The 26,355-nt window shown below is 45.0% G+C and overlaps 2 protein-coding genes across 7 annotated transcripts in view; both read right to left on the bottom strand.

The window, feature by feature from the left end:
* On the bottom strand, positions 1 to 23,943 carry LOC118075202 (extracellular tyrosine-protein kinase PKDCC-like). Of its 3 annotated transcripts, none has more exons than XM_088673335.1 (7): positions 23,142 to 23,943; positions 19,975 to 20,097; positions 18,500 to 18,771; positions 17,950 to 18,029; positions 17,728 to 17,832; positions 16,307 to 16,483; positions 1 to 501 (listed from the first exon to the last, which is right to left on the bottom strand). In XM_088673335.1, exons 1-7 carry the CDS (start codon positions 23,865 to 23,867, stop codon positions 443 to 445), a joined length of 1,542 nt encoding a protein of 513 aa, XP_088529461.1. In that variant the 5' UTR covers positions 23,868 to 23,943; the 3' UTR covers positions 1 to 442. The 3 variants fall into 3 exon arrangements, with proteins under 3 accessions (XP_088529461.1, XP_034952973.2, XP_088529463.1); XM_035097082.3 differs by lacking the exon at positions 1 to 501 and adding an exon at positions 11,867 to 13,138 and having other exon boundaries at positions 23,142 to 23,931; XM_088673337.1 differs by lacking the exons at positions 1 to 501; positions 19,975 to 20,097 and adding an exon at positions 11,867 to 13,138 and having other exon boundaries at positions 23,142 to 23,936.
* A 614-nt stretch (positions 23,944 to 24,557) lies between these two features.
* The window catches only part of LOC118080655 (cholesterol 24-hydroxylase), a 28,675-nt gene continuing 26,877 nt past the window's right edge, over positions 24,558 to 26,355 (bottom strand). For all 4 annotated transcript variants that reach the window (XM_060271925.2, XM_060271924.2, XM_060271923.2 and 1 more), the window contains one exon: positions 24,558 to 25,935. In XM_060271925.2, coding sequence (XP_060127908.2) covers positions 25,774 to 25,935 — 162 coding nt within the window. In that variant the 3' untranslated portion in view covers positions 24,558 to 25,773. The remainder of the gene's footprint in view (positions 25,936 to 26,355) is intronic.

Raw genomic sequence — 26,355 nt, 5'->3', positions numbered from 1 at the left:
AAAACAAAACTGCTCCCTTTAATGTGTTGCATCAAATTAAACAAACTACAGTACAGTACATGCTTATTTTTCTGGTGGGGAAGTTCTCCCTAAATACACCAGGTGGCAGTAGAGGAAATAGCTTCTTTTCTCAGCAAGGCTAATCAGACTAGTACTGTATTAGCCAAAATCAATTTTAAAACTTCCTTGGAACCACTTTGAATGTTGGAGCAAGCGAATCAGTCAGAGAGAGAGTCCCTCCTCAAGCAGTGTTAATGATACATGTCATTTGCAGAGAGGAGGCCATTCCTTCTCAGATGCAGTTTTTTATTTGTTCAAGTATACACATCTATACAGAGCCCATTACCTTAATAAGCTTCCAGCCTGCTGATAAATGCTGAATGGTTCGATGATCCCAAGAAACTAAAATAAAATGTTGTTGTTGTTGTTGTTGTTTTGTTGTTTATACCCTATCCATCTGGCTGGGTTTCCCTAGCCACTCTGGGCAGCTTCCAGCATAATCTAAAAAATAATAAAATGTCAGACAATTAAAACTTCCCTGAACAGGGCTGCCTTCAGATGTTTTCGAAAAGTTGTGTAATTCTTTATCTCCCTGACATCTGGTGGGAAGGTGTGACGAACCCAAGGACTTTGCCACCAATTAATGTGCGACAAACCCAGTCCCGGCGTTGTCACTAAACTTTCGGGGATCCTTCTTAATATGTGACGAAATGTCTTCCCTCTCTATTACTAAAAATGTGACACAGGAATCCAGGGGTGAAACCACTGCCCCCCACTTCTGCTGCTGCCTTAAAATAAACCCCTGTTACTTGGGTTTCTTAGTAAAGAGAGTCTTCCAGCTTACGTGGCCTGGTATCATGAGAAACTCTAGGCTGTTTGACGGAATAACCTCCTGCCTACAGTAAAGGGTCTCACTCAGTTTGATTCCCCACTGCAAAAGTTTGCCCTTTCCACTCTGGCAACTTTGTAGCACCCCAGGTTATCCTCCTAAGCCTCCTCAGTGTAACTCTAGGACACAAACCGTTGCCTCTATTCCCGAGGTAAGTTTTGTCCTCTATTGAGCCACCACTTCTGTGAGTTTAGATACCCCGCTGGAATAACTAGGAACATCCACTTTTAATATAACATTTAAGAAAGCTTTATTACTAGAGGTCTTTTTAACGCGTAATGGTTTCATGTGTACAGGCTCTTAGATCATATTCTTAGTTTCCTTTAACAATGGCTAGATAATATAATTCAATTAAACTCCTCAGAACACTTTAAGATCTCCTACGCCTACCCACACTCTCCCTCGCTCCCACAACCCTCTCCCCCGAATTAACTGCCTCCCATTCCTTTTAAACTCCTGGCAGTCCCGCCCCTCAGGAATGGAATGCGTCATTTATCCAAGAGGTTGGGGTTTAACTCTCTGCACCCTGGAGTTCTTTTGCCCACCAGGCCAATCCGTCACAGAAGGCATTCCACAGGGAGGGTGCCACTGCTGAGAAGGACCTCTGCCTGGTTCCCTGTAACTTTACGTATCACAGGGAGGACACCACCAGAAGACCCCTGGAGCTGGACCTCAGGGTCCAGGTTGAATGATGGAGGTGGAAACGCTCTTTCAGGTACACTGGGCAGAGGCCATTTAGGACTTTAACGGTCCGTACCAACACTTTGAATTGTGCTCGGAAACGCACTGGGAGCCAGTGAAGATCCTTTAGGACCAGGGTTATATGGTCTCGGCGGCCACTCCCAGTCACCAGTCTAGCTGCCGCATTTTGGATTAGTCATAGTTTTCAAGTCACCTTCAAAGGTAGCCCCACGAAGAGCACGTTACAGTAATCCAAGCTGGAGATAACCAGAGCATGTTGTCAACCATGTCCCACCCTTCATTCTCATTGCCACAATATTTGCCTTGCACCTGCTTTTATGTCACTGTGGAGCAGTGCAAGGCTGCCTTGTAACAACAACAACAACAACAACTTATAATTTATACCCCGCCCATCTGGCTGGGTTTCCCCAGCCACTTTGGGCGGCTTCCAACAGAAAAATGAAATAAAACAATTAAACATTAAAAGCCTCCCTAAACAGGGCTGCCTTCAGATGTCTTCTAAAAATCTGGTAGCTGTTTTTCTCTTTGACATCTGATGGGAGGGCGTTCCACAGGGCAGGCGCCACCACCGAGAAGGCCCTCTGCCTGGTTCCCTGCAACTTGACTTCTTGCAACGAGGGAACTGCCAGAAGGCCCTCGGTACTGGACCTCAGTGTCCGGGCAGAACGATGGGGGTGGAGACGCTCCTTCCACCAACTAGAAAAATAGGATAGCATAAGGCAAAGTTAGCCAACGTGGGGTCCTCCAGGTATTTCTGGACCTTATCTCTCCTCATCCAGGCTTAATCACCATGCTGACTGGGGCTGACCCTGACCCTTGTTGCCACCCTCCAAACATTTCCTTGGAAGAGGAATCTGGGGAAGAACCTTAGATACAGACTGGAGGGTCCAAGTAACTTCTTTAAGATCCCTTAAAAGGATGCCACCTAGACCCAGCAATTTGTTGATTTTTAGCAAGCTTGGTAATGCTTACTTCATCCCTTATCCTCATTATTTGCCTCTGTTCTTTCAACCCCATTTCTGGAAAAAAAAAGTCAGTTCAGGCATGCCTTGACAACTCCCTAATGTAACATCAATCAACCTTATGAAATGAGCTTGGTATTATTGCACACAAAGGAGGAGTGCCACACCAATCATAGATGGGGGAGAAATCAAACTAAAGTTTTTGATCCATGAACTGCAGTGGTTTCAGGAAGGAAGGTTATTGATATTAACCATCTCTCTGGCACAGCATGGATGAAACTTGGGCAAAAAAAAGGGAAAGGCACAAATACAGGATGGGAGACACCTGGCTTGAGAGCAGTACATGTGAAAAGGATCTAGGAGTCCTGGTAGACCACAAACTTGACATGAGTCAGCAGTGTGATGCAGCAGCTAAAAGAAACCAATGCAATTCTGGGCTGCACCAATAGGAGTATAGCATCTAGATCAAGGGAAGTAATAGTACCACTGTATTCTGCTATGGTCAGACCTCACCTGGAGTACTGTGTTCAGTTCTGGGCACCACAGTTCAAGAAGGATACTGACAAGCTGGAACGTGTCCAGAAGAAGGCAACCAAAATGGTCAAAGGCCTGAAAACGATGCCTTATGAGGAACGGCTTAGGGAGCTGGGTATGTTTAGCCTGGAGAAGAGAAGGTTAAGGGGTGATATGATAGCCATGTTCAAATATATAAAAGGATGTCATATAGAGGAGGGAGAAATATTGTTTTCTGCTGCTCCAGAGAAATGGAGCAATGGATCCAAACTACAAGAAAGAAGATTCCACCTAAACATTAGGAAGAACTTCCTGACAGTAAGAGCTGTTCGGCAGTGGAATTTGCTGCCAAGGAGTGTGGTGTAGTCTCCTTCTTTGGAGGTCTTTAAGCAGAGGCTTGACAGGCATATGTCAAGAATGCTTTGATGGTGTTTCCTGCTTGGCAGGGGGTTGGACTGGATGGCCCTTGTGGTCTCTTCCAACTCTATGATTCTATGAAACTCAAGAGCAAATTCTGTAGTTTAACAATGCGCTGTGTGGAGTATTTGCTTTCATCGATCCTTAACCTTCCAACCTTTTCAGATTCATTGGACGTCCATAAGTTCTAGTGTTTCCAGCAACTGGTGTTCTGATCTAGCAGGCTATAGTCTTATGAACGTTAGGAAAAACTTTCTAGGAAGAGCAGTTGAACAATGGGGGTCTTTAAGCAACAACTGAACTGCTGAGTATGGATTGTTGAGCTTGCTTGAGATCTAGATTTCCTACATCAAGCCAAATTGCTGGACTGCATGGCCTGTAAGGCCCTCCCCTCCAACTTTATGAGACCTGCACGTATCCAGTACATTTGAAAAGTGTGATGTTCCCAGCATGATCCTCTTGGTCCCTTCCAACTCTACAATTCCATGATTAGTTTGCTCTAGGAAATAGGTTAGCTTGACTTGGCAAAATACCTTGTGGCACAATTTCAAGTAAGCGGATGAGTTGGGGGGGGGGAGAGAGAGAGAGACTTTGCTCATAATGCATGCAAGCCCTATGGCTGGATAAACATACCCACATGCCAGACAACTTTCCTCTTTCCTCTCCAGCTTGTATGGGCAGATTCACGGCCAGGCCAGGCCAGGCCATGGCTCAGGCAGTTAATAAGGCAGCAGAAAGCCCCTTCTAAGACATAGACCACACCACACTTTCTCTGCTTTCCCCGAACTCTTAAATCATTTTCATCACTATGAAAGCAGCCACTCTGACAAGGTATAATTAAGCGGGGTGGGTGGGGGGTGAGGCTACAGAGAGGATTGTTACCTGCCAACCATGTGCCTCCTTTCATCTGCATATTTATGCATTTAAAGAGACAGAAAAGCTTTAATCACATTTTAATAACTAGGTACTGTACTTTGAACTCCATAATCCATCTCCAGGCTGCTCCTAAACTTTCTCTCTGATCTTCAAAGAAGAAAAGGAAAGAAGTTTTGTTTTCTCTGTCAGAGCATCATTGCCCCCGGGGGAGGGGGAGAGGAAGGGAGGACCTCAAAGTTTCTACTGTACACCCAGCACCTACGTTGTTGACCCCCAGAAAGGCTGAGAGTTCTGAAGAGCTGGTTTGGACCAGGGATGAGAGCAGCCATGTTTCAGCTCCTAAAACTGTGCCCCTGGAGAGAGATCTCGCAGTAGATCAAAACATCCTGAAGAAACTGGTATCAAAGGGGAAGTTTAGATGATTCAGAGATGCAAAGTGACTACATCTGTCCTCCCACAGAGCAATAATTGGCTTATGCATTGCTTGTTCACTGTTGGGTCATGATGACCTAAGGCAGGTCAAACTAATTGGAATGGTCACTTATTTTTGTTGTTTATTGTTTGGGTCAGTGGTTTCAGAGTAGGATGGAAGGAAAGAGATAAAAAATGATTAACATTTATGGTTATATGGGATATTGGGTCCCAGACTACAGGTTTTGGTTAAAGGTGAGCACAGATCTGAAAAAGGATGAAGAATACTAGAATTGCATAACCATGGCAAATGCAACGTAAGAGAGAGTAGGGTTGTGATTATGGTTCATTGGCTTCCGTACTGAAAGGGAGAAACGAATGAGCAGAAATGCCTTCAAAAGCTTATATACGTGACAGGAGCAATTTTTTAATTAAACACTTAATTTTTTTAATTAAACAGCAGGTGGTGCTGTGGGTTAAACCACAGAGCCTAGGGCCTGCCGATCAGAAGGTTGGCGGTTTGAATCCCCGCGACGGGGTGAGCTCCCGTTGCTCGGTCCCAGCTCCTGCCAACCTAGCAGTTTGAAAGCACATCAAAGTGCAAGTAGATAAATAGATAGCCACATGACCTGGAAGCTGTACGCCGGCTCCCTTGGCCAATAAAGCAACATGAGCGCCGCAACCCCAGAGTCGTCCATGACTAGACCTAATGGTCAGGGGTCCCTTTACCTTTAAGTAAAAGTTGCTATTATTATTATTGTTGTTGTTGTGTACAGACTTTTAAATCACAGCAGTGCAATAACTTTCTTGGACCAACCAAAATATCTCAAAGTAGTGAACAAGTTTCTGCAAGCTCTCTAGCTTGGCCAGACGCTAAGCAAAAGGGAGGGTGAAGGGAAAGGGAAAGCAATTAAGGCCATTTTAAAATGTCTGGCGGTGGACTGGAGGGGGGAGTTCTGCAGACTTAAGACTGTAATCCAAAATGTTGCCTGTCCAAGGGTGGAAGGAAGCTGGGCCACAGCCATGGAGGAGTAGAAAAGAACGGGACACATGAATTGCTCCATAAGAACGTTATATGGCATTAGCAATGGAATTATTGGGAATACATCCACATATATCAGGGTCCCTTGTGCTTTCACGGGGACCTCTAAAGCTCACTTTTTGTCAGTGCAGGGCCCAGAGAGGTAAGAGATAATGAGGCTTGCCTCCAATGAGCATTGTACCAGGCCTTAAAGAGTTTCAGCATCCTTTCAATGTCTCCAAGAAAGGAAGTGCAATTTCAGAATGAGCAGTCGGAACTGTGGGTGGTTGCGATTCTCTGCTTAGATGAGAACTTTTGTTTTACACTCTGCTCCCATTTTCACCAGGCCATTCTGGCTCTTTCCCTGATCTACCAGGTGCTAGTAGATCTATCCTAGGGCTCCACCCTGATCCACTGGACCCCGGCCACTGAATCTCAAATCGGAAGCTGTCTCATTGCCAGTTGACCTGGTATCCAGCTTGTCAATTGACCTGTTGAGATTGGGGTCCCAGAATGGCAGAGCTTGCCCTGAGCAACTGAGCTTTGGTAACTGGGCAGCCATAGCTATTCCCAAGAGATGTGGAAGAGGGGGAGAGTAGTGAGTGACTGCTAGCAGGCCAAAACTCTTGGGCAGAGGTCCTGGGACCCATTCAGCAAAATGAGCAGGAAGCCTGGCTTGCCACACTTTGAAGCAAGTACAGCAATGCTCATCTAAAGCAGGTGAGGGGAACCTCTGGCCCTCCAGATGTTGCTGAACTAAAACTCCCATCATTCCTTGCTACTGGCCATGCTTTCTGGGGCTGATGGGAGTTGTCATTGGGCAACATTTGGAGGGCCAAAGGTTCCTCACGCCTGATCGAAAGACTGAAGAGGGTGTGTGTGTTTGTATAAATCCAGAGACAAAAATTACCTAATGGCACCGTTAGGGGCTGTGTGTTCATAAGATTGGTCAGCAGACTGGTTTGGGACATGATCATGGCGTTGGCTGATTCTCCAACCCCCCTCCAGTAAAGCTGAACAGGACAATCAATCAATCAATCAATCAATCAATAATAGAGGGCCTAGTCTCTAAATACCTTGATTTTACTTATCTCTGTGACCCCAGAGTGTAAATAATTTTTAATCTGTTCTTGTTCTTTTCTTTTTAGAGTTCAGTGGGTTTTGGAGCACATGGTATTTTGTTTGCTGGTGTTGCTTTATCTCTCTTGCTGTAATCTGGAACAAATTTTTTTGGGAAACTGATTTTAATAACATGTTCTCTCCCCCCCCCACCCCGGCCTAAAAGCCCTCCGTTCTCCCCACTTATTTTTCTTCTGCAGTACTAGCAACATCTTTCCAAAGGATGCACTTTGTATAGAAATACTGTTCTTCCAGCCACACATGGTTTCCATTGCAGCTGGTCCCCTGTGGTTTCCAAACACCATGCTAAACTCATCTCCATGGGACAGCTGATAAGTTGATAGCATGGAAATAAAACTGACTCCAGCCGTTGTGTCATGTTGGAGCCAAGCAGCAAGGTTATTCAAAAAACAAAACCACCACTAGCTTCTTAATTGTGATACGTAAAATAACTATGTTCCCTACACCATTAGTCTGATAGTGTGGGACCCACAGCTGGCTGCTATCCCAATATAAACTGGCTCACTCCACTGGTTACCACCATTACCCCTTTCACTGTCTTTCTCAAGGGGCTGTTTTTTTAAGTCCCAATGTTGTTGGACTACAGATCCCATCATCTCCATGACCATTGGCTATGCTAGCTGGAGTTGATGGAACTTGGAGTCACATCATCATCTATCTGCAGGGCCGCAAGTTTGTTTCCCTGTTTTAAGAATGAGAGGCTGTGCTAAACAGAGTTGGGGAGAAGTTGGAAAGATAAGGGACAGAGAAGATGGGAGAAGGGGAAAAGGGATAGGTACTTAATTTTTTTTAATGAATAATCCACAGGACTCAAAAACTTGAATGTTATTTTGTGACATTTTGGTTGGCCTAAAGAAAAACCTAACATGGGTGTTAATAGTTTTCTCATGCAGCAACACATCTTACTTTTATTTTTTAAAAAAGCTAATAGATATTTTGATTTTATGCACTGTGGCTTGCTGTTGTTTTATTGATTGTAGTTTAGAAAATATTTATTGTAATTGTTAAGCGTGGATTTCTGTTTAATTTTTATATGCTGATATTATTATTCAAATGATTGTTGAATATTACTTTATTTGATGTAGTTTGTTTATTTTAAAGCTATGTTTTATTATTACATTTTTGTATTGCATTAGATTGTTATAATGTGTACACCCTTTGTTTCTTCAGCTTGTAAACCGCCTTGAGTATTGTAAGATAGAAAGACGGTATACAAATTAAAAGTGATGATGATGATGAAGTTAGGTCTAGAAAATATTGTTAAGTTTCACCTTTGAATGCAAAACAACTACAAAACTGAGTTTCAAAAACAGAGGCCTTCAGGACATATTTACATGGAGGAATATTTCCTGAAATCTATGGAACCCATTTCCACCACCCTTCTGGGTGATACCCCCTCCCCACCCTTTCCCTACATAAGTGTCTGGGGACTTCTGCTTCAGTGTATCTGAAGAAGTGTGCATGCACACGAAAGCTCATACCACAATAAAAACTTAGTTGGTCTTTAAGGTGCTACTGAAGGATTTTTTTTTACTGTGGAACATATTACTTCATAAACTTGCTTAGGACTTAGGTTAGGCTTCATCCCCTCAGTTTGACTGATAAGAAGCCAGGAACTGACCTTCCATTTTCTCTTTTTCTTTTGATCAAGTATGCTCTTTTTCTTTTATCTCCCAGGACTGAAAAGTGTGGAAGATAACTCATTATCTCTTCATAACCTGCTGTAGCCAGAATCACAAAGGCCAAAAGGCGCTGAGCCCTGGTGGAATCTCTCCTCTTCCATCTAAGTCTAAAGACCATCCTTGTGCTAAATAGGCTATAGCCATTAATGGATTCTTTTCCAGGAAAAGTGGTTTCTGATGTGCATTTGAGTTGAGGCCAACTGCATAACAATGGCAAGGGATAAGACCCCCGGCCGAGTGTTAATGAGGCCTTATCAGCAAAAGTTCTCTCATCTGTATTAGCCATCAGCACAGCGGCAAATATTTAAGCGCTCTGTCCAAACAAGGCATTGCTGAAACCTTCATAGCTATGTAACTCCACAGGATGCCATCCTAAGACCTTTCCAGATGAATTTCTTGAAAAAGTTCGCCCTACTCCTATAGCCATGCAGACAGGTCAACACAGCATCTGGGGTGTCATACAGGGGTTAAAAGTGGCTGGCCACTGTGAAAAGAGCGTAGGTGGGCCTTTCTTAACTGTGAGCTGCAAAGTTCTTGGTTCAAAGTTCGCCTCAGCCATGAAGTCACTGGGTTGCCTCTGGGTTTCCAAATTAAGACATTAGGTAAAGGTAAAAGGACCCCTGACCATTAGGTCCAGTCGTGACCGACTCTGGGGTTGCGGCGCTCATCTCGCTTTATTGGCCGAGGGAGCCGGCGTACAGCTTCCAAGTCATGTGGCCAGCATGACTAAGCCGCTTCTGGTGAAACCAAAGCAGCACACGGAAATGCTGTTTACCTTCCCGCCGGATCGGTACCTATTTATCTACTTGCACTTTGATGTGCTTTCGAACTGCTAGGTTGGCAGGAGCAGGGACCAAGCAATGGGAGCTCACCCCGTTGCGGGGATTCGAACAGCCAACCTTCTGATCGGCAAGCCCTAGGCTCTGTGGCTTAACCCACAGTGCCACCCGCGTCCCTTAAAATTAAGACATTGCAAAAGTACAATTGTGTAACTGCCACCTCTATCTGGGTTGTTTCGTTTCGTTTTGGGCCTAAGAGAAAGCAGCTTTCAGCGGGTGCTGTTTTGGCTTATCAAAATCACCCCCAGCTGATTTTTCTTCACCCATTTGGGTAGGAACATCTGTACTTTCTCATTACCACAGAGGAGTGGAGATGAGAACATTGGGGCATGTAAGGTGTATATTCAGCCCCAAACCTCCAAATGCTTGCACTGCTCTGAAAGAACGATGTAAACACTTAAAATCTGTGACTAAGGCCACATTCATACCATATATTTAAGCACTATGGTACCAGTCATGGCTTTCCCCACAGAATTCTGGGAGCTGTAGGTTGCTAGGAGACCCCCTATTCCCCCTCACAGATTCCCCTATGCATTTCCCCTATGAAGAGGGACTGATTGCTAAACCACATTGGGAACTGTAGCTCTGCGACACTCAGCTCCCTTAATAAAACTATAGTTCTCAGAATTCATTGAGGGAAGCCATGATGGTTTAAAGCTGTGTCATAGTGCTTTAAATGTACAGTTTGGTGGAAATATGGCTAAAGCCCGTTACTTACAGCAAACCCACTGAAATCTAGTCTTAAGCTGGCCATAACATTCAAGCCCATCGATTTCAGTGGGTCTACTCTGTATGACTTATATTTTAAGTATTGGGTGTGGGGCCATGCTGTGGAGGATAATTATATTCCTGTTCCCTGCATTTTGTAGAGTGTATGTGCGTGCTCCTGTAATATTATTTTAATTTAGTTTTAAACTCTTTATGAAGTAGTTCATTGCTTCAGGAAGGAGCCTTGCCAGCATTATAGCATATGGTTTTATTGCGTTTTTATGCTGTTTCCAGTCTTTCTTTTGCCTGAAAATGGGACTCTTAGAAGATGGCAATGCGTTCAAGTTTCCCCTCATACCAACATCTAAGCGCATTGCTTTCCTTACAGTATAAGCCTGTTTCTGTTCACTCAGAGGGAGGTCCCTTTGACTTCAGCAGGGGATGGATACACTTCAGGCTTTAAATTTTTTATTTTACTAGAATGTTGTGCAAAAGGGACAGGTTTAGAATCAAAGAATTCTGAGCGTGGGAATTGTTTCATGTTCCAGAACTGAATAGAGCTTATGATCCTCTTCCGGCTACCCCAGGTTTTCTGTATTTTTCCGTAGTATTACTTAAGGTAGAGACTCATTTTGTTGATGCCATTGTTAAAACTACTCAAACTGTCCAAAATTATTGCTTACCTCCTGCAAAGACTTGCACAGGTCAAGGATTTGGGCCACCCGGCAGGGAGCGGCTCTCTGGCAGCCATGACACATTTTAGACTGCTCTCCAGCAGTCAAGGGAAATTAAGACTAGAGTTCTACCAAACGGTCCTGATCCACCTTCATTCCATCCTTGGTGTGTAGATAGTTAGGGTGTACAAACCCCCGACTTGAGACGCTAACAAGTGAAACAGACCCGATTTCTTTCTTAAGAAGTCAGAATGTTCATGGACATTCCATGACATCATGGCAAGTCAGCCAATAACTTGTGAGGATAGGCTTTTGGCCAACACTTCATAGTAGCTTTTTAAGATAAGATATGTTGTTGTTTGCCTGGGACCCAGGTGGCGCTGTGGTTAAACCACTGAGCCTAGGGCTTGCTGATCAGAAGGTCGGCGGTTCAAATCCCTGTGACGGGGTGAGCTCCCGTTGTTCGGTCCCAGCTCCTGCCAACCTAGCATTTCGAAAGCACGTCAAAATGCAAGTAGATAAATAGGAACCGCTACAGCGGGAAGGTAAACGGCGTTTCCATGTGCTGCTCTGGTTTGCCAGAAGCGGCTTTGTCATGCTGGCCACATGACCGGAAGCTATACGCCGGCTCCCTCGGCCAATAATGCGAGATGAGCGCGCAACCCCAGAGTCGGTCACGACTGGACCTAATGGCCAGGGGTCCCTTTACCTTTACCTTTATGTTGTTGTTTAGTCGTTTAGTCGTGTCCGACTCTTCGTGACCCCATGGACCATAGCACGCCAGGCACTCCTGTCTTCCACTGCCTCCCGCAGTTTGGTCAAACTCATGTTCGTAGCTTCGAGAACACTGTCCAACCATCTTGTCCTCTGCCGTCCCCTTCTCCTAGTGCCCTCAATCTTTCCCAACATCAGGGTCTTTTCCAAAGATTCCTCTCTTCTCATGAGGTGGCCAAAGATAAGATATGATAACCATTTAAAAAAAAAGAAAATTAACTGCAATCTGTTTTCAGAAGGAAGAAAAAAGCAATCCCATTATATAAAACATGCTTTTTATACATAATTAGTTTGAACATTTTGCTCAGCAGGATTTCTTTCACTGAAAGTAACACTGAAAAAACCTCCAAGGTTGATACTTAAAAATAAAATAAAGTCTGTATGTCAAACCAAAACCACCACCAGCGACTCTGTATCCCAAAATGAAATACGTGTCCCTCTTTCTTTCCTCTTTACTGGCTATGGTGAAATGATCATTTGTCAGATATATTGTTGTATTTAAGAAATACATGTGTTGGGAAGTTAATGGAGTCACAAAGGCTACTGTAATATTCCTCTAAGACAGGCATTTCTTGTCAAGGAAATTAAGAGATCAATAGCTCACAACTAGTCAAGAATGTCAGGGCACAGACATCTTGGCAGAAGGCATACCTCCCCCTGATGTAATCTAGATCTGCGTATGTGTGTCTGTGAGAAAGGACACACTAGATTTAGGAATTTCAAATGGAGAGGAAGACAGGGAGAAAGCGGACTTTTGGGTTCTGGAAAGCGCTGGGAGTTGAGCTTTCTCTCAGGAGAGCTGTTGTGAAACAGTAGAATTTGCTGCTGGGAGTGTGTGAGCCTAGGAAGGTGGACCTGTATACTTGTAAATAAACTTTAGGACACTTTGACACACCCTGAGTCTGCAGTGATCCCTACATCCAAAAGAAGATAGCAGCCAGGAAGCCTAAAAGAGCTGAACAGTGCTGATCATGAGGGTGGATTTATCTACTTGCAGGTCTATTGGGAACAAAAACTGTTATCTGGGACAATAATTGTGTGTATGGCAGCCTGGTTCCATTTATGCATGTTCCCAACTGGACTGATGCGACCATATAGAACCTACACAACAAGGTATTTTCATGGTAACAACTATTGCTTGGCTGACACAGCTGCTGCCAATCCATTATAAGGCTTTAGCGGTGCTTTAAATCAAGTTCTGCACATTTTTGACCGTTGTGCATGGGATTATGTAACCAACTTGTCCAGGTTATTCCATTTTATGAAAAAGGAAGGTTTGCTTTGATCTTTCAAACACCACCCATTGAAAAGTCCCAGAGGAAGATCCTGAAGCAGAAATGAAGCACATCGTCAACTCTTGAGTGGATGAAGTTAGTCCCAGTGATTATTCCTTGTCCAAAAGCTCCGTATTCTCCCAGTCTCCTTGTAAGAGGCTTGTCTTTGAAATGGCAGATCGCTTAACATAAACCACTCTGTCGCCGCCTGGAATTAATTCGGTCAAGTTGCTTCGAAACAAAGCAAGTGGCCTTCCTGAAGGAGAAAATAATTTTGAGAGGGGGGTGGGTGGGAGAACAAATCAAGATCCGTAAAAGCTGCACCCTGGGCCAAGGTAAAATGAGAACACTGGAAATGTAAAAGCATTGCAGAAAGAGAAAACAAGACGTCCAATCTAAGATGTAAGGAATTCCTCCAACATTGCCTATTACAAGCCAATGTCCATGTTGCATTCGCTGCAATTCTCCCATGGTGACTGGAACCTGTCCTCACCCAAGGTGTGGTCAATATTGAGCGCATAGATCACCACCACCAGTGACAAATCTCAAAGTGGCAGCTATCTATAGTTAGCATAGAATGCACCTGTTAGCTTGATGAGTGGGGCAGCCTGATAGGTCCTATAGCTCTGAAAGTACTGAACTGGCTGTCAGTGAGCTATTGGGCCCAATTCAAGGTACAAGTAAAGGTAAAGGGACCCTTGACCATTAGGTCCAGTCGTGACCGACTCTGGGGTTGTGTGCTCATCTCGCATTATTGGCCGAGGGAGCCGGCGTACCGCTTCCAGGTCATGTGGCCAGCATGACAAAGCCGCTTCTGGAGAACCAGAGCAGCACACGGAAATGCTGTTTACTTTCTCGCTGTAGCGGTACCTATTTATCTACTTGCACTTTGACGTGCTTTTGAACTGCTAGGTTGGCAGGAACTGGGACCGAGCAACGGGAGCTCACCCCATCGCGGGGATTCAAACCGCCGACCTTCAGATCGGCAAGCCCTAGGCTCTGTACAAGTACTGACATATAAAGCCCTAAATGGCTTGGGATCGAAGCACCCGACCATCTCAGACCCTACATTCAGCAGATGAGGTCTTGGTGGTGGTGCTGAAAGCCCTCGTAGCGGTGTTTCCCTAATTGTGGAATGCCCACCATGATGACATGCACTGTCTCCATCATTATTAACTTTCAAGAGGAGTTTGAAAACACTCCTGTTTTCCCAGGCATTTGCTGGCTGAAGAATACTGTTCCTGGCAACCTCAAGAATGAATATACTCAGGTGTTCCACTCAGTGGTGGAGCTTCATACTCCGGCACTGGGGGGGGGGGTAGAGAGCAGGCAGGGTCGGGGCTGGCACGCTCCCTGCAGAAGCCACGATGGCACCCCACCGGGATCGCGCTGCTGGGGGCGGTGCGCTCCCTCCGCACTCCTCTTCCTCTGCCAGTGGTTCCACTCCAAAGTAATACCCTACAGGTGAGCAGGGCTGTGCTGCGTTCTGTCTCCTAGCATCATACCTGCCAAGTCTCCCGCTGAAAAATGCATGATCAGCAGCGGCGCGGCACCGGAAGTTGCGCAGAAGCAACTTCCGGGGCAGCTCTGACTATGCGTGGGCACCAATAAATCGGGCAGAGCGGCACCGGAAGTCGCTTCTACACATGCCTAGCGGCCATCTTGGTGGTGGCCATCGCCATGCGGCCACCACCAAGATGGCCGTCATGCATGTGTAGAAGCGACTTCTGGTGCCGCTCTGCCCTATTTCCGGTGCCCACACATGGTCAGAGCAGCACCAAAAATGGAGGCTCCCTGGCAGGTAGGAAATCTGGGGGATTTCCGGGATTTTTCTCCATTCGGGAAAACAGCGTGAAACGGATTAAAATCCGGGGGTTTCCCGTGAAAAACAGGATACTTGGCAGCTAAGCCTAGCATTCATGCATACAGGGCGAATAACTGCAGGGAAGGACGTGCATGGAACATGTGCAGAGGAGGGCAACCAAGATGATCAAGGGTCTGGAAACCAGGCCTTATGAGGAATGGTTGAAGGAGCTGGGTATGCTTAGCCTGGAAAAGAGGTAAAAAAGGTAAATATCTCAAGGGTTGTCATTTGGAAGATGGAGCAAGCTCCTCCCCCCCCCCCGCTCTGGAGGCTAGGACTGGAACTAATGGCTTCAAATTGCAAGAAAGGAGATTCGGACTAAACATTTAGAAAAACTTTCGGACGGTAACAGCTGTTTGGAAATGGAATAGTTTCTCTTGGGAGGTGGTAGACACTCTTTCCTTGGAGGTTTGTAAGCAGAGGTCGGGTGGCTATGGATTGCTTGAGCCGAGATTCCTGCATTGCAGAGGGTTGGACTAGATGACCCTTGTGGTCCCATTCAACTCTATGATTCTACACGAATACTTCCATAAGATCCACAGCCCTGATTGTGCAAGCTCCTTGCCCACAGCTCTTCGTGCTGTATGCATGGGGGGCATTCAAGGGGAAGAGCAAGTAGGGGCACGTAAAATTGGGAGTGGGGCATTCCACACTTCGGAGGCTTGCAAACAGTAGCTGTTTCCCCCCCCCCCTCTATCCTTAACTGCAATGGCTGGTTTGCTTCAGTCTGCATCCTTCGTTATTCACATTAAGGGTAATAGCTTAGATGGCTGCAGACGTGTCAGCTAAACAGGATAATTGATGGTATAAGATATATCTGCCTGGTTGCACACGCACCCACTAGCTGCCTTCAATGAAAGGCTATAATCAGTGCTAATTACAGGGCATTTGGGAAAATTTGTTGGTCTGGGGAAATAGGTAGATAAAAAGAATATCTTAAATATCATTGTCGTAATTAAAAGAACAGTGCTCTTTCATCTCGAAATACCCCGAGGTATTCAGAACAAGAGCCGATGCATAACAAGCGGATTACTTCGCCCTGTCACTGGTTGGAAGATCTGGAAGCTGTCTTAATGACGATCCAGATCAAAAATAATTACCACAACAAATGGAGAGAGATGCAACTCTGGATTGGAGGCACGAGAAGAAAAAATTAGCCCAATATAAGCTTTAAAACAGAGTTATTTGTAGAGTCGCCCCTTTATGTTTTCAAAATTATTTAGTATTTGATTGCTAGTGTAATGATCCACCGCTTAGCACTGCTGTTCTGCTGTGAGCGGCTTTCGTCATATTGACACGGAAAAGCAGCCTGCAAATTTAAATAATAAATAAAAACAATGAGGACTGGCAGAGCTTTAATTTGAACAACTGCACGAACACAGAGGGAGGTATAATAGGTAACTTAAAGGGCACTGCAAGGAAGCTTACCTGTATTTTAAGTGAATCTTGAATGTGTTCTAGAGAAACTACGGCATTTTTCTTTTTTAAAAAGAAGAAGTTGGGGTGGGGGGTGGGGAGAGGATTGGCGCTTGTTAGCAATATTATGTCACTTCCTCTCACCTGTCCATGTTGTCTGCAGAGTGATGAAGAAATGTTGGCACTGAGGATGGGAACTGCAAATGGCAGCAGCTTCTTCTTCATTGTGAACAGAGAGCAAGCACCCCAAGTGGCGATAGGATGGCCAACACTTGTAGTCCTCTGTATCCCTGCTGTGGAAGCCCTTTAAGGCAATGTAGTCTTGGGGAGGGGAAGAGACAGATGATACGATGTATATGTATGCAGCTGGAAACAGAGAGATGCCGTACTTTCCTGTGTATAAGACGAGGTTTTTTTTTTTTACTCTTAAAATAATGTTCAAAATTGGGGGTCGTCTTATCTTAGCTGCCAAGTGTCCAGTTTTTCACGGGAAACCCCCAGATTTTAATCCGTTTCCCGCTGTTCTCCCGAATGGAGAAAAATCCCGGAAATCCCCCAGATTTCCTACCTGCCAGGGAGCCTCCATTTTTGGTGCTGCTCTGTCCATGTGTGGGCACCGGAAATCAGGCAGAGCGGCACTGGAAGTCGCTTCTACGCATGCCCGGCGGCCATCTTGGTGGTGGCCGCATGGCGGTGGCCATCTTGGTGGTGGCTGCATGGCAGCGGCTGTCACCAAGATGGCTGCCACCATGCGGCCACCACCAAGATGGCCGCCGGGCATGCGTAGAAGCGACTTCCGGTGCCCACACATGGACAGAGAGGCCCCGGAAGTTGGTTGCAATTGGTTGCAGCCGCAAGCAGGAGTTTGTCAGCTGTGTGTGATTGGTGGCTGCGAAAAGGCCTGTTTTGGATTGGCTGCTGCTGTGGCAATTGGGTTGGTGATTGGTGGCTGCAGCAAGGGCTCTTGTGGATTGGCTGCCGCTGCGGAAAATTGGTGTGCGGTTTCTGGCTTCTGGTGGCAAACGGGCAGGTGCTTGGCAGCTTCGGTGACGCATGAGATTGGCAGTGTTTTTCAGTCGGGTGAGTGATTTTCAACATTTCCCCCCGCAAAAAGAAGCTCAACAACTGTGGGCCATCTCCCCCCCCCTTCTTAAATTGGAGTCCCCAAAAATAGGGGTCGTCTTATACACGAGGGCGTGTTATACATGGGAAAATACGGTATTTTTGATTTGGCAATCAGTGGGAGAAACAGAAAATGATGCCTTTATTGGTGCTCTTCCCTTAGCAGATGAGCTGTGAATCTCATCTCAGTGTGGAACATGCTGTCCTTCTCTTAAGAGGACAATACCAATTGCCAAGTGACCCCACCCCACCCCGCAGCCAAGGAATGTGAGTTGTGCTGGCCACCCTACTGAAATCAATGGGATTTCAGCGAGCGATGAGTAGCTTTTCACACTGATCTCAATGGAAACTTATTTCATTTCTACCGGGGCTCACTGCCGTTCCCCCACTGAGATCCAACCATTATGTAAAGCCCGTAAGAGTATATTGTGTGAAATACGTACCTTTCAATTGAGAAGGCTTTTTCTGCAGATAAAGTCCAGACTTGTATAAATGCAAAACCCTCTGAAAAGCTCTCAGGGTTTCATTCGTTCCGTATCGCAAATCACCTACAATTGCAGAAGAGGAGGGGGCGGGGATGATTTAAAGGAGGAATGTGATTTAAAGCAGCTCTTACTTAATTTTTTTTTTTTTAAAAAAAAAAAACCAGTTCCATTAGAATGTACCTGTGGCATTCAGGATATCCTTCAGAATGGGTTGCAAAACAAAGGGTGCAGTATGTGGCAGGAGATAGGTGAAGAAATACCTGCAAATAAATATATCCATTTTAAAATCTTAAAATTCTGTGTCAAAGATCTTCCACAAAGATTCCACAGCACAAGGCAATTAAGAGTCATGTGTGGTTAAAATCCTACACTCATCTCTCCTGAAGTTGAAGGCTTGCTTTATGATCTGAAAGCAAGCAAAAAAAAAAGTCCCTAGGAGTTCCACACACACATTTGATTGGGGGATGCCTTGATGAGCACATGGATACTTTGGTACATGTGGATACGGCTCTTTCGTTCGAGTCATCCTTTAACGGTTAAATAATTATATTACACATGCAATTAAATGCTATTAACCTTAACTTCTTGCCTCCAAAAGGGAGTTGTCCAAAGTGGATTCTCAATAAAAAGAAGGCACAAAACACCCAATCATTGAAACACAGCAGCACTGTGAAAATCAGGATGTTGGTTTTGGGGGGGCATTTAAAAATATAATAATCACCCAACATACCGGTAAGCATTGAAGAGGTTCCTTTTCTCATTTATTCCTTCACACTTCCCCTGCGCAGAACATCTGAGAAAGAAGCTTTTGGTGGGGAATTCCAGGGTGCAGTCCCCATCCCCTTTGCAGGACAACTCCTCAGTGCTCACATCATCCAGGTCTGCGACTTTGAGGACCCCGTTCACCATCACAAACTGCCTGGGCTGGAAATCCAGGAGGGCCAGGGAACCCAGAGGAGACTTTGCCAAGTAATGGAGCAGCTCAACCAGCTCTAGGCAAAGCTGAAAAGAGAAGGTGAATACACTTTTATTGGTTGGGAGCATCCGAATAAACAGAAAAGGGGTGGGGGGATAGCTAACATTATTTATTTCATAACATCTATCTCCCTGGTTGCATCAGGAAATCACTGAGCCTGATTGAGCACAGCAAAAAAGAAAAACCTAAACTCCCACTGACAATTATGTCCCTAGACATCCTTAAAGCCTTTGATTGTTTAGAGTGGAAATTCCTCTTAGCAGTATTAACCAACATGGAATTTGGCCCCAACTTCCTACAAACCCTTGAACAAATTTACTCCCAAGCTTCAGCAAAATGTAGGATCAATGGAATGGACTCTAATACCATAGCAATACGAAGAGGCACAAAACAAGGATGCCCAATATTCTCCCTTTCTATTCATCCTGGCCCTTGAACCCCTAGCATTCCGAATCCGGGCAGCCCCTGACTTCAAGCGTGTGGTAATAAAAGGCTAAACCTATAAATCAGGGCTCTTCGCAAATGACTTGATGGTCATAACACCAGACCCCACAAACACTACAGCCAACTAAAGATACCCAACCATGCCCTACTCCCCCCCCCAACCTTTCTCACTACCAAGAAAGATGTATGTGTGTATGTGGGTATATACATATACATATAAAACAAGTGACACTGGCATAAAACCCCACAAATATATTAAATATTACCAACCAAACCCCTCTTCCCCCTTCTCTCTCCCACTTTTCTTCTTCCCCCAACTTATTCTGTATAATGTTTCTGCCCAAGATCCTGGAGAGCTGTTGCCAGTCAGAGGAGGCAATACTGAAGCTAAATGGACAAATAGCCTACACAATGCAGCTTCCTATAAGAAGTAAAAGGACACTTTTACTCTGGTCAGTGAGGGGAGGGTTGGTTTTATAGCAAACCTGGGTGAAGATCGTTTTCTTTCCTTGCATTATAATTTAAGGTCACATTCCCAGGTTCATTTTATCATTTTATTTGAGGCTTTAGACCATACAGGTGAGTTGCATTTTTTTTAAAAAAAAAAATAGGGAGCAAGTTTATACAGGTGAATTGCAATATATATGTATATCAGAGCAAGTTTATTCAAAAGACTTTTCATCAACAAACAGAGAAGATGATGATCAGTATCACTCCCATCTGCACTCAGCCAGAGTCCTGGGATCTTTGAATGAAACGAGCTCTCTTTGTTTTTGTTTTCTTACTTTAAATCTCTCCTCCCAGGGTGTCTGCAGAAGTTGAATCATCTCCAGGGGAACACCCAACTCCAAAACGGTGACCACCTTCATTTCAGGATCTAAGCTAGGATCATAGCACTGACCGTGCAACTGTAAAAAGAGGAAATGCAAAGATTGCCGTGTTAAATATAGATGGGAATGCTGAAATCAGCTGGATGAAAAATAAGATCTGTGTGTGTTTTGCAGAACTGGCGAATACAGATCTTTGCAGTGGGGTGGAGGGAGGGACACCCTCAACGGGTCTTAGGGATTCCACAGTGGGAATATTCCTATGTGGTTGTGATTTCAAGCATGCTGATACTACTGGATAGGAAACCATAGCATTAATTAGTCTGCATTTTGAAGTTGAATGTTTATACCACCCAAAGAACAGTGAGTGCATTCCCATTGATGTTTATTTACCATTAACCTAGCCAAGAGTAATTTCGATTCCAGAGAGCTACCTTTTTTATGACTTTTCCCTCCCCACCCCCTAATGAGCTCTGTCAGGTCATTAACAATAATTGAACCAAGAAAGAGTTTACAGGATGCAGATGTAAGAGCTTCACTTATCTAAGGTACTTTTGTGATTAAACATTTCCATTTCCCTGCAACCCTGCAGAGTTTCTCAGGCACACAAGTGGACTGCCACATTCACAACCGTCCCCACCCTTTCTTTTAGGCAAATATCTCTTTGGGTGGAGGGTGGAGGAATACACAATGCCATTTAACGCTGCAAGCCTAACCAAGTCTACTGGGAAGTGCACCTCACTGAATTCAGTGGGGCTTACTGTATTTCCAGGTAAATGGGTTTAGGATTGTAGCCTCAGCTAGCAAACTAGTGATCATCACCAATTGAGTTCCATAAGTTAGCAACTAGTACTAAGGCTTGAAGAGTATAAAACAGATGTTCCCAAACTGCGGTGAGTGTCATTTGGTGGTGTGGTCAATGTGAAGAACAGCAGCCGCTATGAATGGTAGGGGCAGCACATTAAATATTCCTCTTGATTTTTAATTGTGTTTCCATTGCTTCTTTTAACTTCTCATATTGCATTTCATTATTTCTTATTGTGTTTTATATTCTACAGAATGGAACACAAGAAAATAAAAATCATGGGAAATGCCATTCAAAATCATGCTGCACCTAACACAATGCGTTACCAGTTGTCATTATAACAGGCAGAAAACAGAGGTCCGCCAAGATCTTCAGCAATTTTCAAGTGGTGGTGGTGGTGGTTTGAGAACCACTGTTTCAGAAGGATTCCCCCCCTGTCAACTCCTGCAAATCCAAGAGCAGCCATTAAGTGTGCAGTTGAACAACATTATTCTTCAACTATTAGGAGTCAGGTAGCTCCCGTGGACCCCAAGGACTGCAAGAAGATCAAACCTATCCATTCTTAAGGAAATCAGCCCTGAGTGCTCACTGGAAGGACAGATCCTGAAGCTGAAGCTCCAATTTTGGCCACCTCATGAGAAGAGAAGACTCCCTGGAAAAGACCCTGATGTTGGGAAAGATTGAGGGCACAAGGAGAAGGGCACACAGAGGACAAGATGGTTGGACAGTGTTCTCGAAGCTACCAACATGAGTTTGACCAAACTGCGGCAGGCAGTGGAAGACAGGAGTGCTCTGGTCCATGGGGTCACGAAGAGTCAGACACAACTAAATGACTAAACAACAACAAAGCTTTGGTGATCTACTCCAATGTACTCAGAGATCTGTCAGCAGATCTGGATCTGCCTTCTATTTACCCCGGGAGAAAGAGGAAAGTGGCCCAGAAGAAAGGCAATCTAAGTCTAGACATTTCAAGACAGTAATTCATGGGAAGGTTTGTTCCTCTTTAATAAAGTACAAATTGGCGAAGAAACAACCAGGAAGTGGAGCACTTAGGAGGAACAAGGGAAGTGGCAGATCATAGGATGCAACATAGTCTTCATAACCTCCATAAGCAATTATCACAGGCTTATCTCACTTAGAAGAAACAACACACCCATGCCAGTATAGGTGCTTTGATGGGAGAAACACTGCTTAACAACTCCAAAACTCAGCTGGCAGAAATACCTGTACTTGGAATTACATCAGCTTAGACTGTGATCGCAATCGCTTTTGCTTAGAGAAAAGCAAAAAACACTTCTTCTAATTAAACACATCCAGTTGCAATCAATTTAAAGGGGTAATGGTCAAAGAGTGTTGGACTGGGACCTGGGAGAAGCCACTCAAGCCATGAAGCTCACTGGGTCACCAACTCTTAGCCTAACCCAGTATTTCCCAAACTTTGGTCTCCAGCAGTTTTCGGACTACAATTCCCATCATCCATGACCGCTGGGCTTGCTAGCTAGGGATGATGGGAGTTGTAAAAAACAGCTGGAGACCCAAGGATTGTGAGGATGACATGAAATGGGGTGGAGGGTCATGTACACCACATTGAGACCCTTGGGAGACAAAGGTAGTGTATGATAGAACACATAAATTTAAGCTACAATCCTTGGAAGTAAGATGCACAGAATTTGGGATTTGCTGCCATGTGAATTTGCCAGTAAGCCCCATTGAACAAAATGGCAATTGCATCCGAGTAAACATGCCAAGGATTGTGCAGTTAAATTGAAGGCCAGAACAGTACCCAATCCCATAACATTTCTTAGTGTGACGGTTCAAGTCCTGGGCCACGTAGACAATAAATAATAATATCAATAATGAAAATCCGACTACAGTTAAGCATGCACAGACTGAAGTTTCCTTCCCAGTGAGTTATCACAGGTCACCCCCCACAAGTGATATTACCGCGGTGGGGAGTTTAAAGTACGATTTCCACGTAGGGTTAAGCCTGCCCCTGCCACAATCTACTATACGCTTCCTCAGAAGCAGTGTGCATTCTGCTCGATGGGGCTTCCTCGCCGGAAAGTGCGCACAGGAAAGCAGCCTTAATCCCAGCGCAAACTGATTTCAGATTACAGGTGCTATGGCATAGAATCATAAATTGGAAGGTACCCCGAGGGTCAACTAGTCCAACCCCCTGCAGTGCGGGTTGCAATCCTAACAAGATAGGATCGCACCACAAAGGCGCGCACCGGGCTCCTCCCGCCTCAGATTATTCCATCCTGCAGAGTTCCCGATGAGGTCGGCATTCCCCTGCCTGCCCAAGACCGGTGATACGTGCCTTGACGATGCCGGGATGCTCCAAGCTCTGCAGCAGAACCATCTCTTTGAGCAGCTTGTAAGCGGCGAGGCGGTAGCAGCCGCTCGGGTGCGCGTAGCGTTGCGCGCAGCGGCTGACGTCGCGGCCGGCCGGGTGCACGGACTTGAGGGCGACCTCGTGGCCGCCTCCGCGCGGCAGGACAGCCCTCTGCACCAGCTTGGTGATCCCGGAGCCCACCAAGCGCACGCCCGTCGCGCCGCTCAGCTCCGCGCAACCCAACGCGCCCGCGGAGGCTCCGCGCGGCTCCGCAGCGGGAGAAAAGGCGCAAGCCGCCCGGGCGGAGGCAGCCAAGCGCCGCAGATCCGCCTCCCGCTGCTCCAGCTCCCGCATCAGCCTCGGGGGCATTCGGGAGTCCAGCCGCTGCCAAGGGCCCGAGGTAACGAGGGCCAAAGCGAGCAGCGCAGGAGCGGCCAGGAGCGCAAGGAGCGCCCCGGACCTCGCCGGCAGAGCGGAGCCCGGGCGGCGGGGCATGACCCAACCTCCGAACAGGCGACCATCCAGTGCCGCGTTTCGACTCTGCCTCGCGTGGGAATCCGGGTCAGGTTCCTCCCCAGAGGCGTGTCTGCAGCAAGCCGCCGCCCAGCTCCCTTGGAGAGCCTCGTTTCTCCAATCGGGAGGGGAAGAAAACAGAGGGAGGCTTTCGATTCTCCTAGAATGGTAGAGTTGGAAGGGACCCCTGAGCATCATCTAGTCCAACCCCGCTGCAATGCAGGAATAGGCAGGAGGGGTCGAACCTAATCCCTCGGCGTTAACAGCATCTCGCTCTAACCAAGCTAACTTCCTATCCAGGCATCAGAATTTGGGCAGGGAATCCTGTCCAGAGCTGCTTTTCAGGGCCAGCTTATCTTGGAGTGGGGCAAGGAGTGCTGAAATCCGATAGGCGAGGCCCTGAAATCAGTGCGGGGAAGGGCTTAGTAGTTTAATACCTGTATCTGTTTGTATGCAGATTCCTGGGTTCGATTCCAGGGGTCTCTAAGTAGGGCTGGGAATGTCTCCTGTCTGAAACCCTGGAGCCCCACTGCCAATGCCTGATGGGCCAGTGGCCTCCTTCATAGAACATGCCACACATGCACAGAAGAAGAAAAATGGAGATGAATGATTCATTCACAATATACTGTACAGTAAACCACGAAAGAAACTGTTGCGTTCATAAGCATGGAATCACTAGGGTAAGTTCTTAAACTGTGGTCTGGGCTGCATTTCTGGGTGCTTTCTGAGGTCTAGCTGAAATTACAGAAGCTTTGATCACATGGCAAAGAGAGAGAGAGAGAGCAGATTGCATCTTCAGCAGTAAAAGTATCTGCAGTGGAAAGTTCCAGGAGTTCCGTTCAGCGCTTGTTCAGTAACAACCATATACTGTAAGTGAAAAGCAGCCACTGAGTTTTAATACAGAAGCCTTTATTTATTTATTTATTTTTTAAAAAGACATTTTATTAAATTTTCCAATTAAACACATTTAAACAATAACATAACAAACAAAACAAGCAACAACAAACACAACATAAACATACTAAACACAAAATTGTTCTTCTAAACATCTTATCAATTATTACAATTTTCTTTGCTCTGCCGAGCTTTGACTTCCCTTCCTCCCCCTCAGTCGGTTTTTTTGTCCATTCCTGTCTTGCAGTTTCTTTATTCCTTCTATTTAAAGTCAATTTGTAGGATTTATTTCAGTCCTGCAAGTGTCTTTAAACTTCTACAGTTCTTTTCCATATAGTCCACAAATTTACTCCAGTCCTTTTGGAACTTTGACTCTCCCTGGTTTCGGATCCTGCTAGTCAGTCTTGCTAATTCTGCATAATCCATCATTTTTGTCTGCCACTCTTCAATCCTCGGTAACTCCTGAGTTTTCCATTTTTGGGCTAACGAAGTCCTAGCCACGGTTGTTGCATACATAAATAATACTTGATCTCCTTTCACAATCTCCTGTCCTATAAGTCCTAATAGAAAAGCTTCAGGTTTTGGTGGGAAAGGTATATTTAAGAATCTTTTTCAGTTCATTGTACATCATTTCCCAAAATCTTTTAACTTTTTCGCATGTCCACCACATATGATAAAATTCACCATCCTTCTCTTTACATTTCCAGCATGTTTTACCACTCATCCTATACATCTTGGCTAATTTTACTGGTGTTAAATACCATCTGTACAACATCTTCAAGACATTCTCTTTCAGGGCAGTACATGCAGTAAATTTCAATGTTTGATTCCACAACTTCAACCACGCATCATAGTCAATATTATACCCAAAATCTTTTGCCCATTTTATCATCACATCTTTTGACAGTTCATCCTTCATATACCATTCTAACAACAAATCATACATTTTTGACAACAATTTTGTCCTGCCTTCCAACAATACTATTTGAAATTTGGACCTTTTGCCTTCAAAACCTACTTTTTTATCATTTATAAACACATCATTTACTTGGTGATATTGCAACAATACAGAAGCCCTTATATGGTGGTTGAACGTGACTTTAAAATGTAAAAGCCACTGTGATTAGCATGCCATAATTATATTTCCCGACCCATGTTTCTGACCAGTAGGAATTCAAGCTGCGAATGACAATATCCTACTGCCGGTTATTTAATTTCCTTCACAGCGAAGCTGGCGGCGTTGTCTCAGTCTGCATACTAAGCCATCTAATGGCTTCAGCGATGTTGTGTCCATAATTTTAAAGCTCTGCGGTGGGACCAGCTGGAATTCAAACCTCTGCAGAAATTTGGCCATCACCACTTTAGCCTCCATCTGTGATAAAAACAATGAATGATGAATGAATGAATGAAAGCTCTTGCCATTCTGACACAGTTGAACACTTATCTCCAGATAAGTGCAAATGCTTATTCTAGGCTTGTTCAAAATACAGGATTAAATTCAGCCATTAAATAAATAAATAAAAATCTATTGGACTAAGAAATCGTGAGCGCTGAAAAAAAATTAATAGTTTGTTTTTATTTGACTCATTTTTTTTTAAAAAAAATTACAGGCCCATAAGTGATACAGACTTTTGAAAAATCTATACAGTGGTACCTCTACTTACGAATAACTCTACTTACGAATGGAGCTCCGTCTGCCATCTTGGATGTGGTTTAGATAGGATTTTTTCTACTTACGAATTTTTAGATAGGGTTGCTTTGACTTACGAATTTTTTCTCCCAATGCATTCCT

The sequence above is a fragment of the Zootoca vivipara genome, chromosome 1 (assembly GCF_965207765.1).
Source record: "Zootoca vivipara chromosome 1, rZooViv2.hap1.1, whole genome shotgun sequence".
Taxonomy (NCBI): Eukaryota; Metazoa; Chordata; class Lepidosauria; order Squamata; family Lacertidae; genus Zootoca; species Zootoca vivipara.
The sequence above is the reverse complement of the archived record's forward strand: the minus strand, read 5'-3'. Positions and strand labels throughout refer to the sequence as shown.

What these genes read in the sequence shown, in the direction of transcription:
- LOC118075202 (XM_035097082.3), bottom strand. Translation starts at nt 23,867, where the DNA reads ATGATGCTCAGGGGTCCCTTCCAACTCTACCATTCTAGGAGAATCGAA. An exon ending in CCTGGGAGGAGAGATTTAAA is followed by an intron (nt 18,772 to 19,974) that starts GTAAGAAAACAA and finishes TTCTCTTTTCAG; the next exon opens with CTTTGCCTAGAGCTGGTTGA. An exon ending in TCTGCAGACAACATGGACAG is followed by an intron (nt 13,139 to 16,306) that starts GTGAGAGGAAGT and finishes TTTCTCCTTCAG; the next exon opens with GAAGGCCACTTGCTTTGTTT.